The 18,392-nt window shown below is 43.9% G+C and overlaps 1 protein-coding gene across 1 annotated transcript in view; it reads right to left on the reverse strand.

Annotated features, from left to right (window-relative positions):
* Positions 1-17,860, reverse strand: part of ap4e1 (adaptor related protein complex 4 subunit epsilon 1) — a 42,627-nt gene extending 24,767 nt beyond the window's left edge. The window contains exons 1-11 of the mRNA XM_033050664.1: positions 17,631-17,860; positions 15,899-15,970; positions 15,139-15,262; positions 14,268-14,341; positions 12,554-12,675; positions 12,252-12,411; positions 8,450-8,616; positions 4,332-4,405; positions 2,598-2,720; positions 2,397-2,506; positions 1,685-1,824 (exon numbers count right to left, since the gene is read on the reverse strand). Coding sequence (XP_032906555.1) covers positions 1,685-1,824; positions 2,397-2,506; positions 2,598-2,720; positions 4,332-4,405; positions 8,450-8,616; positions 12,252-12,411; positions 12,554-12,675; positions 14,268-14,341; positions 15,139-15,262; positions 15,899-15,970; positions 17,631-17,762 — 1,298 coding nt within the window. The 5' untranslated portion in view covers positions 17,763-17,860. The remainder of the gene's footprint in view (positions 1-1,684; positions 1,825-2,396; positions 2,507-2,597; positions 2,721-4,331; positions 4,406-8,449; positions 8,617-12,251; positions 12,412-12,553; positions 12,676-14,267; positions 14,342-15,138; positions 15,263-15,898; positions 15,971-17,630) is intronic.
* Positions 17,861-18,392: the final 532 nt, after the last annotated feature.

Consider the following 18,392-nt stretch of genomic DNA (forward strand, 5'->3'; position numbering starts at 1 on the left):
AATTAGCATTTTCATTGCACATTTTAGGAAAAATTATAGAATAGTACCTCGCACATTATTCTCAGATTTCCTTTTGCTAAGATTAGCAAGTGATGCAAAGTTGCCTGTTCACTGGCATCCTGCAGCCAGACCATGCATGGATGCAATTTACACCACATCCTAGATGCATGGGTTAGGTTAGATGCATGATTAGAGTTTCAACCAATCTGCATTTTAAACTACTGCAGTCATTAAGAGGGAGAATGGAAGTCCACTTAAATTCAATTATATCTATGCATCCCAGAACTTTTTTTAAAATGTGAACTGCAACATCCAGGCCTCTATCAGCAATGCAGACTGAAACATCGTGCAAATTTTCATTTTCTTTAATGTCCAGTATATTACAACTATCAACGGTGAAGACCTTACAAACACTAAGTTTTTAGTGTAGGAAAGAAATACAGATGCTGGTTTAAATCGAAGGTAGACACAAAATGCTGGAGTAGCTCAGCGGGACAGGCAGCATCTCTGGAGAGAAGGAATGGGTGACGCTTTGGGTCGAGACCCTTCTTCAGACTCATTGAAGAGGTATGGGCAGGTAAAATTACAACACTCAAAAGGCATTGGGACAGGTACAAGGATAGCAAATGTCTAGAGAGAATTGTGCTAAATGCAAGCAAATGGGACTAACCCAGGCAGGCAACTTGGTCGGCATGCACACGTTGGGCCAAAGGGTCTGTTTACATGATGTCATATATAATTCGTCAGACTTTTAAGTTTAACAATTTAAGTTACCCTGGAAAACTAAATGTAGGATTGAATCTTCTTAAAAAAAAATATTTCTCTAGTGTCTATTCTAATCCATCAGAAGGCACCTGGTATGTAAGGAGTGATCGAGAAACTAAGCTGAAAGAGTTTGGCAGGATGAATTTTCACATTGCCAATACTTGGGGTATAGGAGCAGGAAACTCATGACAACCCAGATCCTGCAAAATAATGAATGGTTTAAAGAAATCACTGCATTCTTTCCTCACCTTAAACGCATTCAAAATATGACAATGAATGTCCAATGCAAGTGCCTTATCATAGAGTTTTTTCCTATTTGTGATTTCAAAATCACCAGCTTTCTCATTTAATTTACACGTGGGAATACTTCTGAGCTCACAGTGGCACAGCTGGCCAAAAATCCAGGTTCAATACTGAACTAGAGTTCTGTTTATGTGGAGTTTGCACGTAGGTAGGTATAGCTGCTGCCTCACAGCGCCAGAGACCCGGATTCAATCCTGACCTCGGGTGCTGCCTGTGTGGAGTTTATATGTTCTCCCTGCGACCGCATGGATTTCCTCCGAGTGCACCGGTTTCCTCCCACTTCCCAAAGACGTGCGGGTTTGTAGATTAATTGGCCTCTGCTAATTGCCTAGAGTGTATAGGGAGTGGATGAGAAAGTGGGATAACATTGAACTAATGTGAACAGGTGATCATTGGTTGGCGTGAACTTGGTGACATGAACGACATGTTTTCATGATGCATCTTCCAATCAATCAACTAACATTTCACACAGAATAATTAATGTTATCTACAATCAGTGCCAGCATATTTTTCTGTTCAATCTACATATTCTCAGTCTCAGCATCTCATTCCCATTATGATGCAAAATATAATCAATGCCTATTTGTTCAAACGCACGTCAAATGTTAAAGGATATTGTTCTGCAAGTTGTGCTATTTTGCCAACTAAATTGATGGTGATGTATTCGTCCTTGCTTTGTCTCAAGTAGTCCAGCAGTTTCTGCACTATAACAGCTACGTTTTGTGCATTGGTAATTCGGTAGAGCAGTTCTAGCGTCTGTGGAAAGAGTGCAACTTGGATCATTTTAAAACAGTTAAAACAATATGAATGAAATGAGGAGACACAAAAAAATGCTGATGCTGGAATCTTGAGCAAAGTACAAAGTGCTGAAGGAACTCACCGGATCAGACAGCATCTGTGGAGGAAATGGACAGACGACGTTTCGGGTCGGGACTCTTCCTCAGACTGACTGGAATTCTTTTCCAGTTTTTCCTCCTCTACTTCATTCAGTCTGAAGAAGGGTTCTGACCTGAATCAACATCTGTGCATTCTCTCCTGACCTGCTGAGCTCCTCCAACACTTTTGTGCTTTACAGAATGAAAAATCAGGAGTCATTTCAGAAAGCAGTCCACTCGGATATGGAAGAATGAACAATCCAAGGCTCCCATGCAATTTCCACTCACCAGAATCAACTTTGAAGCCAACTGAACTTAGATTAATTTAGAATAAAAACAAGAACAGTAAAACAATCCACTGGTAAAGATTTAATGAACCTTCAAATCAATGTTTTGAATATAAATAATTTCATTTGGCTTATCAAGCAAACTGCCTGGGTCAAAACGACTTACCTCTCTCTTTATAATCGGGTCAGAGTGATCTAAACATTCAATTATTGTCAACTGGTGCTGAAGAACTAGATTCAAATCTTGCCGGATTACGTATGTGAGTGCTTTTAATCCTGGAACATTTAAATACAATGATCACTTTTCAACATAAACAATGCAATGCAAAATAAAACTGTTACAAGACAAATCATCTAATATCCTCACCTAGATATTTTAAGTTGTTTTTTGGTGATAAGATAAATTTTCCAGTACACTTTGCTGCCTTCTCCAACAATTCTGACTTTGGATGAATGGTATATATTGTTTGAATACACTCAAACAATATTGCTGAAAAACACAAGATTAAAATGGTGCAAGATGCAATAAGGAAGCTGCAGAAACTTGTTTCTTGATGAGAGCCTAAAGAATTATTCGTCTGTATTGCAACAATGAGCCAGCTGGAAAAAGAACAATATACATATTTAAGACAAAATGTAAAAAGAACTGAGCATTAGGATTTCAAAGAATTGGTAATTGTTTGAATCTGGCAAAGATTTACTGGCAAAACAATAGACACAAAGTGCTGGAGTAACTCAGTGGGTCAGGCAAGATCCCTCTAGAACTCGGATAGTTAATATTTTATGTTGGGACTCTTCATCAGACTGATTGTAGGGGGAAGGAGAAAGAAATCTAAGAGGAGGGGCAGGACAAAGCATGGCAGGTAATAGGTGAACATAGGCAAGGGAGGTTTTTGATAGGCAGATGGTTGGACAAAGGCCAGAGATTTTTTTTTTAAAGTGTGAGACAAAAGAATTGAAGAGTTGTGAATTGTGAAGCCAGAGGAAGGAACGTAGGTGGAGGGAAGACACAGGTGGGGCACAGGGCAGGTGGGGGAGGAAGGAAAGAAAGGGGGTGTGAGGGGAAAGGGGGAGGCGGTGGGGTTGTTAAAGATGACCTAAAATTGGAGAATTTAATGTTCATACCATTGGGTTATAAGCTACCCAAGCGGAATATGGAGGTGCTGTTCTTACACTTTGCATGTGGCATCACTCTTGCTATGGAGGCCCAGGACAGAAAAGATCAGTATGGGAATGGGTAGGGGAGTTAAAATAGTTGGCAACCAGGAGATTGGTGATTGAATGCCAACATTTTCTTTACAAATTAATTAATTGGAAAATATTCAACTGAAAAATACTTAAAAGAGTCAGGTCTTAGAATAATAAATGATTCCAACAGAACTATTCAGCTAAAGCTAAAACATTAGCAAGATTATTTATGGTGCATCGTAAATTCGTACAGTTGCACCAGAGACGGCTTTGGGTTTATTCAAATTGTTGAGATTAATGTCAGAGTATTATTTACTGAAGACAATGGTCATGGTTTACAGCGAGTCCAGAAATGAGATAAATAAGCTGCCAACAAAAAGATCTTCCTATGGAATCACTGGCATGGTTCCCATTCAAACCACAGGAGGCTACCAGATTACGTCCATGCAATCCAAACTCTTCCGCCTTCAGAAACAGAGAGAAAAAGTATAATTATCAATTAAGAGGGAACTGCAGATGCTGGAAAATCGAAGGTAGACGAAAGTGCTGGAGAAACTCAGTGGGTGCAGCAGCATCTATGGAGCGAAGGAAATAGGCAACGTTTCGTCCTGAAACGTTGCGTATTTCCTTCGCTCCATAGATGCTGCTGCACCCGCTGAGTTTCTCCAGCACTTTTGTCTACCAACTATAATTAGCAGTCCAGTTCAGAGGATTTAAGGTTGATTGGTTTAGTTTAGGCCCAAAATTGATAATTATAATGCACCATTGAGCACAAGAACTGTAGAACAAATACCGTATGTGGTCACTGGAGAGGCTATTAGTTAACGAATTCCCAGTTTGAAAGTTTATCTACAGGCATCTGCTCGTTGGTGTAGACCTTCAGAAGTCAAGTCAAGTGGACACAGTTACTTACCATAGGTTATGTTGTGGTTCAGATCGGCTCTTCGTAAAGATTCATCAAGAACATCATACATTAATTCACTAGTTCTGCACCAAAATAAAAACACATTGCAAAGATACAAATTTAGATTCATTAAGTGAATTATTAAAAATGCTGGATATTTTAAAGAAAGGTGGCTAGTACAAAGAAAGAACACAGATTACTTTTATCAGTGCCTTTCATTAGTTCAGAACATCCCAAAGAATTTCACAGCAGTAATTGTGAATTTTAGCTGCTATTTTAATATAGGCAGAATTGATTTATACGCAAGGGGAATAGTTAGGGTGAATGCAGTGTTTTCCCCAGGGTAGGGAAATCAAGAACTAGAGGGCATAGGTTTCAGGTGAGAGGGGAAAGATTTAATAGGAACCCGAGGGGCAACCTTTTCACACGGAGGTAGGCAGGTGGAACGAGCTGCCAGAGGAAGTAGTTGAGGCAGGTACAATAACATTTTAAATGGCATTTGGATAGATACATGGATAGGAAAGGTTGAGAAGGAAATGGGGCAAATGTGGGCGAATGGAACAATCGTGGACAGGGCATCTTGGTCGGCATGGATGAGTTGAGCCGAAGGGCTTGTTTCCATGCTGTGTGACTATGACACTAATAACTATTATTCTTCAAAATTGCCATGCAACTTTACTGTTCAGTCAAACACTCAGGCATGATCTCAATTTAATAATTCATTCAAAGGATTGCACCAGATATTCAAGCATTCTCTCAGTAGTGTGACCACTTCCTAAATTACTTACGCAGGTCATTGGAATGGGATTTGACCTTGAAAACCTTATGATCTTGTAACATGTAGCAGAACTATTTTAAAGCAACAAATTTAATTTCCAATGGAATTATTATGATCCAGTCAAGTCCCACATCTCAAGTAACTTAATATCTAATCATCTATCTCTCTCTATTCTGAATAAACTACTGAGCCTCCACAGCCAGGGTAGAGAATGCAAAGATTCACCACACTCTTGGTGAAACAATATAATTCCTAAAGAACGTCTTATTCTGAGATTGTGACATGAAGTACTGGATTCCATCAGTATCCAGATGAGATCAGTTTAACTTGGCATTATGTTCGGCGCAAACATTTTTATTCCTTATCTTCCATGTCAGACAATTAAATACTTCTGAAGCATTATCAGTACAGGTGCACAACCTTTTATCCGAAGATCCAAATAACGAAAACCTCCGAATAGCGGCCATTTTTTCGGTCCTTGAAGAAAGGTCCTTGAAAACGTTCACCGAGGACGGCCTGCAGAGGTGACAGCGGAACCTCCGGTCGGTCCTCAAAGAAAGGGGAACTAAATCCCCATTCATAAAAGAGAAGGTGAGGGTATATTGCGCGGGAAGGTTAATAATTGACAATATGCTGCTGCCTGTCCGCTGAGTTAAAAAGTTCCCACGGTAGACTCACGATACACTGTGTATCGTGAGTCTACCGTGTACAGGGCGTGTACAGTTGTATATTGCGTGGGAACGTTTTAACTCAGCGCGCAAGCAGCAGCAGATTGTCGCTCCCTTCAGTTTCACCCCACCTACACCCACCCCTCTGCTTCCCGGCCATGTGTGTGACCCCTTCCCACCCCTCTCCAGCTCCCCGCCCATTGCACCGGCGCGGGGGCTTTGCACTGTCTTCGCGTCTGCGATACCAGCAGACTGTGCCAGTCACCGGAGACGTCAGGACCAACGGGACACCGACCCCCAGGCCCACTGCAAGCACGGAGATCCCAGAGACCCACAGCCAGCAGCAGCCCAGCCCCGTTCCAACTACAGAGGAAAATTGCAAACTGGCCGGAGACGTCAGGACCGCCAGGAGCCGTTCCCCGAGCTGCGCCCCCTCATCGGGACACCGACCCCCAGGCCCACTGTAAGCACGGAGATCCCAGAGACCCACAGCCAACAGCAGCCCAGCCCAGCCCCGCTCCAACTACAGAGGAACCTGGGTTGCGGATGACGGGGCGCAGCTCGGGGCGTCGTAGGGGCCCATCGGGGAGCGGGTTCCTGTCGGTCCTGACGTCTCCGGCCACCTGTCATCCTCCGGGAACTGTACCGCCCTTGCAGGAGAGTGGGGTTGTTTGCAGTTGCAGAGGGAGGGGGCAAGGGCGGTACAGTTCCCAGTCTCAGCTCCAGTCCAGGGGGGTGGCCGGAGACGTCAGGACCAACGGGACACCGACCCCCAGGCCCACTGCAAGCACGGAGATCCCAGAGACCCACAGCCAGCAGCAACTCCAGCCCAGCCCCACTCCAACTCCAGAGGAACACGTAGGGGCAGAAGCTGATGGTGTGCAAGGTACGTCTTGTTCTTGGGGTGGCGGATGAGGGGGCGCAGCTCGGGCTGTGGGCAAACTGCCACTTGTCGCCGTAGCGGCCCATCGGGGAGCGGATTCCTCTGGAGTTGGAGGGGGAGGGGGGTATTGTGCTGTTTGATCGCCCCCTGCTATCCCAGGGACAGGGAGACACAGCGGCTTTTTAGACTGGTGGGCAATCACTTCCAAAGTTCTGCCCACACAGTCAGTACACCTCTCCTACACTGCATTTCATACAAACATTTATTCTGCAAGAAAAAACTACATTGAAGACTCAAACTCGCGATCGAGTAACTGCCGGGATCAAGGCGCAAACGCGCGACCTTGCGGATATGAGCCGAGCACTCTACCACTGAGCCAGCCATTAAAATCTACGCTAAAAAAATTCCATTCCGAAGACCGACAAATTCTGAATTACGAAAAGTGTCTGGTCCCAAGGCTTTCGGATAAAAGGTTGTGCACCTGTATTGAAATGCATTTCCCTTTTAAAATATAAGCTCCATTTTCTACATGCAAGGTCTGGCATCTTAATGATGAGCAACAACAGAGATTCTTACGTTGTTGAAAATACATGACACATGCTTTAAAATAGATAACCCTTATATGCAGAAATCTCTGGATATAAATATAATCCCTGTCTGCATCTTCAAAACCTCACCTGGATGCAACTGTTCCATTTTGAATTCCTACGCCCACATTTATAGTGGAAGCTGCCACTGTGCACTTGTCAAGCTTCCCCTCAGTGGAGTTACTGCTGCACCACTGCTGAGGGAGAGAGAGGGTACAATTACAGTGCGACAAGTTTACAGAGACAGTTACCATTATAAATATAGATAAAGGAATGAATACAAACAAGGACATTTAATATGGGAACCACTCTCTATCTATCGATATTCGCAAACAATCCCGACCTAAAATAAGATTTAATATAATGATATTTCATTTCAATTTAGAGTCATACAACGTGGAAACACGACCTTCGGCCCAAATTGCTCACGCCGACCAACAGGTCCCATCTACACTAGTCCCACCTGCCTGCGTTTGGCCCATATCCCTCTAAACCTGCCATATCCATGTGCCTGTCCAAATGTTTCTTAAACGTTGTGATAGTAACTTCCTCAACTACTTCCTTCAGCAGGTCGTGCAATACACCCAGCACCCTTTGCGTGAAAAAGTTCTTGAATACTTTACAGAAGAACAATCTGTAATTAAAATAATTGTATACAAGATTGTAACTAGCTGCATTAGAACTAATTGGCAATGCCATTGCTTATTATTCTTACTTGGGCCACATGTGTTTCTACAGCCTCAACCAGCCGATACAAATATTCACACAGCCCTTCAGTCCAGAGGGGATGTGGAGAGGATGTTTCCACTAGTGGGAGAGTCTAGGACCAGATGCCATAGCCTCAGAATAAAAACTATGTACCTTTAGAAAGGAGATGAGGAGGAATTTCTTCAGTCAGAGGATGGTGAATCTGTGGAATTCATTGCCACAGAAGACTATGAAGGTCAAGTCAACAGATATTTTTAAGGCAGAGATTGACAGATTCTTGATTAGTTCATGTGTCAGCGGATACGAGGAGAAAGCAGGGGTTGAGAGGGAAAGAGAGATCAGCCATGACGGAATGGCAGAGTGGGCTAGATGGGCCGAATGGCCTAATTCTGCTCCTATATCTTATACAAAAATGGTGATAGTGTACTTCCTAGATTTTCTTTCATTTTCAAATATGGTAGCATTATACATCAAAATGGAAAACTAAGCAAGGAATAACTTACACTGGATCATCTTTTCCCAACAATCTTAAAATCCTCAGCAACTGGATCTGTAGCCAGGGCGCTGGCACACTGTGGTAGTTGAAGTCCACTGCAAGCTTCCCGCCAACCACTTGCTTAAGAATAGTTACAAAGCTCCCAGTTAAATCTTTATGGCCATCTGGATTTTCCTAAAATACAGGAATTGAACTATTAACTTTATTTTCTTTAAGTCTTAGAAGCAAAAATGACCTTTTCAACTCAATACAAAACATAATGCTGGACAACACAGCAGGTCAGACAGCATCTGCAGAGTCTGACGAAGGGTCCTGATCCGAAATATCATCTGTCCATTCCTTCTGCAGAGCATTTTGTGCCATTTTTGGCAAACCAGCATCTGCAGTTTCTTGTGTCTACATATCCCTCCAATGTACTGCCTGGCCCGCTGAGCTCCTCCAGTACTTTGTAGAAACAAGGAACTGCAGATGCTGGTTTAAAACAACAAAAAACACAAAGTGATGGAGTAACTCAGCAGATCAGGCAGCATAGAAACATAGAAACATAGAAATTAGGTGCAGGAGTAGGCCATTCGGCCCTTCGAGCCTGCACCGCCATTCAATATGATCATGGCTGATCATCCAACTCAGTATCCCGTACCTGCCTTCTCTCCATACCCTCTGATCCCCTTAGCCACAAGGGCCACATCTAACTCCCTCTTAAATATAGCCAATGAACTGGCCTCGACTACCCTCTGTGGCAGGGAGTTCCAGAGTTTCACCACTCTCTGTGTGAAAAAAGTTCTTCTCATCTCAGTTTTAAAGGATTTCCCCCTTATCCTTAAGCTGTGACCCCTTGTCCTGGACTTCCCCAACATCGGGAGCAATCTTCCTGCATCTAGCCTGTCCAACCCCTTAAGAATTTTGTAAGTTTCTATAAGATCCCCTCTCAATCTCCTAAATTCTAGAGAGTATAAACCAAGTCTATCCAGTCTTTCTTCATAAGACAGTCCTGACATCCCAGGAATCAGTCTGGTGAACCTTCTCTGCATCCCTCTATGGCAATAATGTCCTTCCTCAGATTTGGAGACCAAAACTGTACGCAATACTCCAGGTGTGGTCTCACCAAGACCCTGTACAACTGCAGTAGAACCTCCCTGCTCCTATACTCAAATCCTTTTGCTATGAAAGCTAACATACCATTCGCTTTCTTCACTGCCTGCTGCACCTGCATGCCCACTTTCAATGACTGGTGTACCATGACACCCAGGTCTTGCTGCATCTCCCCTTTTCCTAGTCGGCCACCATTTAGATAATAGTCTGCTTTCCTGTTTTTGCCACCAAAATGGATAACCTCACATTTATCCACATTATACTGCATCTGCCAAACATTTGCCCACTCACCCAGCCTATCCAAGTCACCTTGCAGTCTCCTAGCATCCTCCTCACAGCTAACACTGCCCCCAAGCTTAGTGTCATCCGCAAACTTGGAGATATTGCCTTCAATTCCCTCATCCAGATCATTAATATATATTGTAAATAGCTGGGGTCCCAGCACTGAGCCTTGCGGTACCCCACTAGTCACTGCCTGCCATTGTGAAAAGGACCCGTTTACTCCTACTCTTTGCTTCCTGTTTGCCAGCCAGTTCTCTATCCACATCAATACTGAACCCCCAATGCCGTGTGCTTTAAGTTTGTAAACTAATCTCTTATGTGGGACCTTGTCGAAAGCCTTCTGGAAGTCCAGATACACCACATCCACTGGTTCTCCCCTATCCACGCTACTAGTTACATCCTCGAAAAATTCTATAAGATTCGTCAGACATGATTTACCTTTTGTAAATCCATGCTGACTTTGTCCAATGATTTCACCACTTTCCAAATGTGCTGCTATCCCATCTTTAATAACTGACTCTAGCAGTTTCCCCACTACCGATGTTAGACTAACTGGTCTGTAATTCCCCGTTTTCTCTCTCCCTCCCTTCTTAAAAAGTGGGGTTACGTTTGCTACCCGCCAATCCTCAGGAACTACTCCAGAATCTAAAGAGTTTTGAAAGATTATTACTAATGCATCCACTATTTCTGGAGCTACTTCCTTAAGTACTCTGGGATGCAGCATATCTGGCCCTGGGGATTTATCGGCCTTTAATCCATTTAATTTACCCAACACCACTTCCCGGCTAACCTGGATTTCACTCAATTCCTCCAACTCCTTTGACCCGCGGTCCCCTGCTATTTCCGGCAGATTATTTATGTCTTCCTTAGTGAAGACGGAACCAAAGTAGTTATTCAATTGGTCCGCCATATCCTTGTTCCCCATGATCAACTCACCCGTTTCTGACTGCAAGGGACCTACATTTGTTTTAACTAATCTCTTTCTTTTCACATATCTATAAAAACTTTTGCAGTCAGTTTTTATGTTCCCTGCCAGTTTTCTTTCATAATCTATTTTTCCTTTCCTAATTAAGCCCTTTGTCCTCCTCTGCTGGTCTCTGAATTTCTCCCAGTCCTCCGGTATGCTGCTTTTTCTGGCTAATTTGTACGCATCATCCTTCGCTTTGATACTATCCCTGATTTCCCTTGTTATCCACGGATGCACTACCTTCCCTGATTTATTCTTTTGCCAAACTGGGATGAACAATTTTTGTAGTTCATCCATGCAGTCTTTAAATGTCTTCCATTGCATATCCACCGTCAACCCTTTTAGAATTAATTGCCAGTCAATCTTGGCCAATTCACGTCTCATACCCTCAAAGTTACCTTTCTTTAAGTTCAGAACCATTGTTTCTGAATTAACAATGTCACTCTCCATCCTAATGAAGAACTCAACCATATTATGGTCACTCTTGCCCAAGGGGGCACGTACAACAAGACTGCTAACTAACCCTTCCTCATTACTCAATACCCAGTCTAAAATAGCCTGCTCTCTCGTTGGTTCCTCTACATGTTGATTTAGATAACTATCCCGCATACATTCCAAAAAATCCTCTTCCTCAGCACCCCTGCCAATTTGATTCACCCAATCTATATGTAGATTGAAGTCACCCATTATAACGGTTTTGCTCTCTGGAGAACATGGATAGGTGACGTTTCGGGTCAGGACTCTACTTCACATTTGTAAACCATTTGCAGTTCATTGTTTTTACATTTTACTGTTCCATTGCAAAATCTCCTCAAGGTAGTAAAGGGTCCCGACCCAAAATGTCACCCATGTTTTTCCAGAGATGCTGCATGGCCCGCCGAGTTCCTTCACTGCTTTGTTTTTTTTTTGCTCAAGATTCGAGCCGTTCCTTGTGTGTACCGTTTCAATTCCAACCTGCTCATCACTCTTTCCCTGCTGTCTTAGAGAGGCACAGTTCAGACTAATGCTAAGTCATACTAAACAAGTATTTTCATCATAGTTTCATTTCTAATAAGTGGTTGACTATCCACTATTACCAAATCGCTCTAAATGGGTCACTCAGAGGTATGGGGAAAATCAATGAGGGATTTCATTCCATTGTATTAGAAAATATGAGAATGATGGAGAATCCAACAGCTGCAATAGAAATACAAGAGACTGCAGATGGTGGAATCTGCAATAGTCAGCAATCATACAATGCCACTACTTATGTAGGCGCACACAAACACACTGTTTATGATTGCAATAACATATCCCAGAGTTAATGGACTGACTGAATTCTTAAACAGTTAGATAATTTTAATTTGGCGTTCTACATCCAATACTTCAGTACGACTTGTTGGGAAAAGAATGAGGTTTGACAATATTGCATTTATGAGGCAAGAGAAGAAAACCACAACAACAAAAATATTTTATTACACCAGGGTACCTTAATCAGCAGAAGGTAGATGTGAAGAGAGGCAGCCATAACTCCAGGATCCTTGTCACACAGAGCTTTCTTAAACTTGTCATGAATGTGCTGAACTTGATTTGGAGCAATAAGATAGAACTTATACAGCGCAAGCACTGCTTTTCTTCTTATCATTTCCCTATGAAGTAATATTTTCATTTTAGTTATGTTTACATAATTGCACTCATAATTATGAATTTTAAAACCAAGATTCCATCTGTGAAACAAATGCCCGATAAATTACATCCAAGATGTTGCCATCTTCCGTTCTCGTCTCTTACTTTGAATGCTGAAGCTTCTCTTCAACCAGAGGAAGAACGGCAGGGATCATATCCAGTGGGAAAAGCTGGCTGCCAACAGTCAAAGCCATGCAAACCTCAAGAAGGTTAGTGCTCTGGAGATCCTACAAGTAGACCAAGATTATTTAGAATTAGTACAATTGCACCAAATGCTTGAGATAAAAATGCAAAGGATACATCTTCTCAACTACTTGGACAAGCTCCATTAACTTACATGGATGTACAGCAGAAGTTTTATTTATCATTCAATTCTCTCGATGTAAAGAAAATGCAGCATTAGAGACCCGGGTTTGATCCTGACTTTGCCTTCTGCCTGTACAGAGTTTATACGTTCTCCCCGTGACTGTGGATTTCCTCCCACACTCCAAAGACATACAGCTTTGAAGGTTATTTGGCTTCTGTAAGTGGTAAATTATCCCTCGTGTGTAGGCTAGTGCTAGTATACGTGGTGATTGCTGGTCGCACGGACTCGGTTGGCCGAAGGGTCAGGTTTCTAAGCCTAAAGACTAAAATAAACGATTCAGTCTTGGCAAACTTCCAACATTGTAATGCTCTTTCCAGAAACCCTACACAGCTTTTCATCATTTTAGGTGTTCTTTAAGTTACATCAGTTACTCGTGTATTAATCATATAGATCATCAAACAACTGTGTGATGACTTGGTGTACTCACTGACATTGATACCACAGAGAGCAATTTTACTTTAGCCAACAAAACTCGTATGGAATCAATATTACTCTTAGACAATAGACCATTCGATCCTTCAACCATTCAATGTGATCATGGATGATCATCCCCAATCAGTACCCCGTTCCTGCCTTCTCCCCATATCACCTGACTCCGCTATCTTTAAGGGCCCTATCTAGCTCTCTCTTGAAACTATCCAGAGAACCGGCCTTCAGCGCCCTCTGAAGCAGAGAATTCCACACTCACAACTCTCTGTGAGAAAATATGTTTCCTCATCGCTGTTCAAAATGGCTTACCCCTTATTCTTAAACTGTGGCCCCTGGTTCTGGACTCCCACCAACATCGGGAACATGTTTCCTGCCTCTAGCATGTCCAAACCCGTAACAATCTTATATGTTTCAATAAGAAATTCCCTCTCATCCTTCTAAACTCCAGAGTGTACAAGCCCAGCCGCTCCATTCTCTCAGCATCTTTAAAGCAGTTAAAACAAAATGATATAAAACAATGCACAAAATGAAATTCTTGAACTAGATAGAACTAGTCTAAATGGGTTCAGTTCAGTTTATTGTCACGTGTACCGAGGTACAGTGAAAAGCTTTATGAACGGGTGATCAATATGGACCTGTCGGGCTGAAGGGCCTGTGTTCATGCTGTACCTTTCAATCAATTCAATCAATCAATCCCCCAGAAATGACAGGGTGTGATTCACTGACGCTGGTGTCGGATTTTCAATGCAAGATTATTAAAAATGAAGGAAGACATTCCTAAAAGGCCAGTAAAAGCCAGACTTTCATGCAATAAAAACAGATTGCACACTACACGTGGCCCTGCAATAAAAAGTTGCTATGTCACCTTTTTGTTTTGTGGACGCTATTGGTGATGAATTAAGAGGCTTGCAAACTGACCCACACCAAGACATTAAACGTTAAGACAACACTTCCATTCGTTTTTAATTCAGTTCACAGGTTAATAGTCAGGATGTATAATTGATCAGTTTGGATATTTCTTACCTTTAGGACGGTGTTCACAAGCAACAGCAGCAACTCGTGTCCCTCATTTAGAAAGAGAGAAACGGCCAAGTAGCCTAGCAATAAATAAACAAGTAAACATGAGTGCACTCAGTATGATTCTCAAACAGAGCTCCACTGCAGAATTTCAGCATGACAATGTGCATATTTTGCAGAAATCTTTAGTGCTAACCTTTGGCAAACTCAAATATCACATTCAGCTAATGCAGGCTGACAACGTGACAGTTTTCTCACCGCCTGACTAGTCTACTCAAAGGTAGCCACAATGTCGAGGATTGAACATAGAAACGACAATTAATCAACAAAGATCAGAGAATACATTGAAAATTAATTAAACCTGGGTGGCACAGTGGCACAGCAGTAGAGCTGCTGCCTTACAGCACCAGAGACCCGGGTTCGATCTTGACTACGGGTGTTGTCTGTACGGATTTTGTACATTCTCCCTGTGACCTTCCTCTGGGTGCTCTGATTTCCTCCTATATTCCAAAGACATACAGGTTTGTAGGTTAATTGGCTTCTGTAAATTGCCCCTGGTGGTGTGGGATAGAACTAATGTATGGGTGATCACTGGTCAACATGGATCGAGTGACCTGTTTCCATGCTGTATCTCTAAAACTAAAACCTGCCCTCACATCACAAGCATGAGAAGTTTTGTTTTATTTCTTTCCCTGCATCCACAAAGTGGCCAATTTTAGAATCTTTACAAGTGAACAGAATAGTGAACCACTGACTAATAAGTGGAATTGCAAACACTATGCCTTAGACGGTTCAGTACCACCTCAGTGCTGCCACACCAGCAGCCAAACTGTACAATTAATATGCTGTGTATTTAAAAAAACACAGGGGAACATACCAACTCTTTTTTCCATCAGGCTGCCCTGCTGAGCTAATTTGATTGCGTGTATGTATCCAAAGGAGGCGTCGTACCCCAGCATTTCACAGTAGATCAGACGCACCAAACATTCCCACATTTGCTTCTGTAACAACACCAGAAGGCATTAAGGAACAATTAGTTCAAACAGTAATTGCAGCGTTCAAAGTCTGAAGGTTCATCTCAGATACAAAGCAACTCAGCTAACCTTGCACAAATAACACTGTTGTGGGGGAGGAAAGAAAATTTGAGATGTTGCAACGTCAAAGGTGGCTCCACAACGGTAGAGCTGCTGCCTCACAGCGCCAGAGCCCCGGGTTCAATCCTGACCTCGGGTGTCGTCTGTGTGGAGTTTGCATGTTCTCCCTCCCTGCGACCACTCCAGTTTCCTCCCACATCCCAAAGACATACGGGTTTGTAGGATAATTGTCCCATGTAAATGCCCTTAGGGTGTAGGGAGTGGATGAGAAATTGGGATAACATAGAAATCGTGTGAACGGATGTCAGCCTAGATTGTGGGCCAAAGGGCCTATTTCCATGCTGTACCCTTCAATGCTTCAATCAATCAATCAAAAAAAACAATTGCAGTAACCTCAGGACTAACTTGACAACAGAAAATACCACGATAAAAGGTGTGTGTGATTAAGTGACTTAAAGCATAGCGAGCTCCAAACCATAGTTACAAAAGACTATTGAAAGGCAGCAAAAATAATCAATTCCTTCAGAGGAAATTAAGAATTACCGGAGATGTGGTGGGAGCAGAGACCTGTTCTTTTAACGCAGCCAATTCCTTCTTGATCAGTTTCTCCTCATCCTTAAACACAAATACCAACTATTTAGGAATGACATTTTCAGTGACAGAACATTGCTGAATTCACAATCTGAACAATGAACCAGAAATTTTCCAGAATAGATAAAGCATCAGTAAAACAGTTCCACAAAAGTGCGTGAAAATAATCTTCATAAATCCGTAAGTTCTAGGAGTAGTTAGGCTTTTCAGCCCATGTACTCTACTCTGCCTTTCAATCATGGCTGATCTATCTTTCCATCCCAACCCCATTTGCCTGTTTTCTCCCCAGAACCCCTAGATAACCCCTAACACCCTTACCAATCAAGAATCTGTCAATCTCCATCTTAAAAATATCAACTGACTTTGCTTTCACAGCCGTCTGTGACAAAGACATTTATTCTCATCTTTCTAAAGGTAAGTCCTTTTATTCTGAGGCCGCGGCCTCTGGTCCGAGACTCTCCCACTAATGGAACCATCTTCACATCCACTCTCTCCAGGCCTTTCACTATTCGGTAACTTTCAATGACATCTCCCCCTCATCCTTCTGAACTCCAGCGATCTACAGTCTCCTTTTTTTTAATTGTACACAGAAACGTGGGATAGGTGGGAGGTTGGGTAAGTTATTCAAATCATCTTAGCCTTAGTGATGCTGAAGGGAAAATAAATCCAGAAAATTAATTTCAACTATCCTCTGACACAGGACACATTTAAATTCCAAGTGGAGCAAATATTTCAAAACTACTCTTTATGCAAATAATCAGCAATCTACTCACTAGGTAGATGCAAAATATTCAATACCCATGTTAAAGAAGTACAAAAGAGTTTTCCCCCAGTGATCTAGCTCGCATTTATTTTTCAACCAAGATCACTAGAAAAACAAATAAAAGACAGTGCTGCAAATCCTCTCGCAACAAGCAGCGACCCAGGAGAAAGAAACAGAGTCAAAACTTAAAGTTGATGTCCATTTATCAAAACCTTTCATTAACCTGAAACACGACATAAGGGGAAAGGAGTGTCTGTTTAAGGTGACTGCAGGGGACGTGAGGTGGGAAAAGGGATGGGCAGTGGGTGAGAATTGGATGAAGGAGAAGTATGAAGGGGAGAAGCAAAGATACTAGTATATTTGGGGAGAAGGATCAGAGGGAAGGGGGGGGGGGAATTGTCAAATGTGGGTGGGCTTGGTCAGGGGAAGTTGTGGTGGGGATGGGTTGGTTGTGGAGGGGGGCATTTTGGAGGGGTTGTACAGAAGAGGATTTGGTGGAGAGTTGGTTGGGTGGAATGATAGTCTGGGAAGGGTCGGGGTAGATTGGTCAGGATTGGAAAAGTGAAGTGAGGGAGGGGAAAGGTCTGCACTCTGCCCCCGTCTAAACACATCCCATCCATCCCTCCCTCACCCACCTCCCTTCTCTCCCTACTTCCCCCTCCTCCTCCTCCTCTCTCCCTCCATCCTCCTCTTCCCCTCCATCGCTCACTCCCTCCTTCTTTCTTGGTTCTTGGTCCTCCAAAATATTCCAAATGGAATTTAAACTAGAGGTGGTGGTGGGAGGACTTAAGCCAGAAGGATTTCCATCAATCCTCCCACTTCCGCTCCCTCTCTCCCCCAATCCTCCTCCTCCTCCTCGCCCTGCTTCCCACCTCCCACTCCCTCTCCCAACCAAAGCATCTACAACATCTTTGCTCCCACCTGTTTGGACGCCAGCTCGGTGAGGCCGCGGATGAAGCCGCCGAGCCGGGACGCGGCCGTGATGCCGGCGCCGCCTTCCAGCGACAGGAGGCTGGGCAGCGCCGACAGCGTCTTCTCCATGACGTCGCTCATCGTGGCGAGGCCTCGGCTTCGGCCCCGTCCCTGTAACTGCTCCTCCAGCCCCTCTCCCTCACCGCCGCTCCGCCCTGGGTCGCGCCATCTTGTTGTTGCCGCCGCCGCTTTCGATCCAAAACTTTATTAACATCGCAGCGCTGCACCATCCCAGCCGCCAGGGGGGCGCTGCGACAGAGGCTGCTCTACATCATCCCAGCAGCTAGGGGGCGCCGTGGCCAGAGGCAGCGCTACACCATCCCAGCCGCCAGGGGGCGCCGTGGCCAGAGGCAGCGCTACACCATCCCAGCCGCCAGGGGGCGCCGTGGCCAGAGGCAGCGCTACACCATCCCAGCCGCCAGGGGGCGCCGTGGCCAGACACTGCTCTGCACCATCCCGGCCGCTAGGGGGCGCTGCGACCAGAGGCAGCACCATCCCGGCCGCTAGGGGGCGCCGTGACCAGAAGCAGCGCTACACCTCTGGGGGGCGCTGGAAACATTTCGGCTTTGCACCATTTCGGCCGCCAGGGGGCGCGGTGGGCTGGTCTTAGTTTCGTTCAGAGATACCACACTGAAACAGGCCCTTCGGCCCACCGAGCCCGCACTGACCAGCGATCCCCCGCACACTAACACTATCCAACACACACTAGGG

The sequence above is a fragment of the Amblyraja radiata genome, chromosome 34 (assembly GCF_010909765.2).
Source record: "Amblyraja radiata isolate CabotCenter1 chromosome 34, sAmbRad1.1.pri, whole genome shotgun sequence".
NCBI lineage: Eukaryota > Metazoa > Chordata > Chondrichthyes > Rajiformes > Rajidae > Amblyraja > Amblyraja radiata.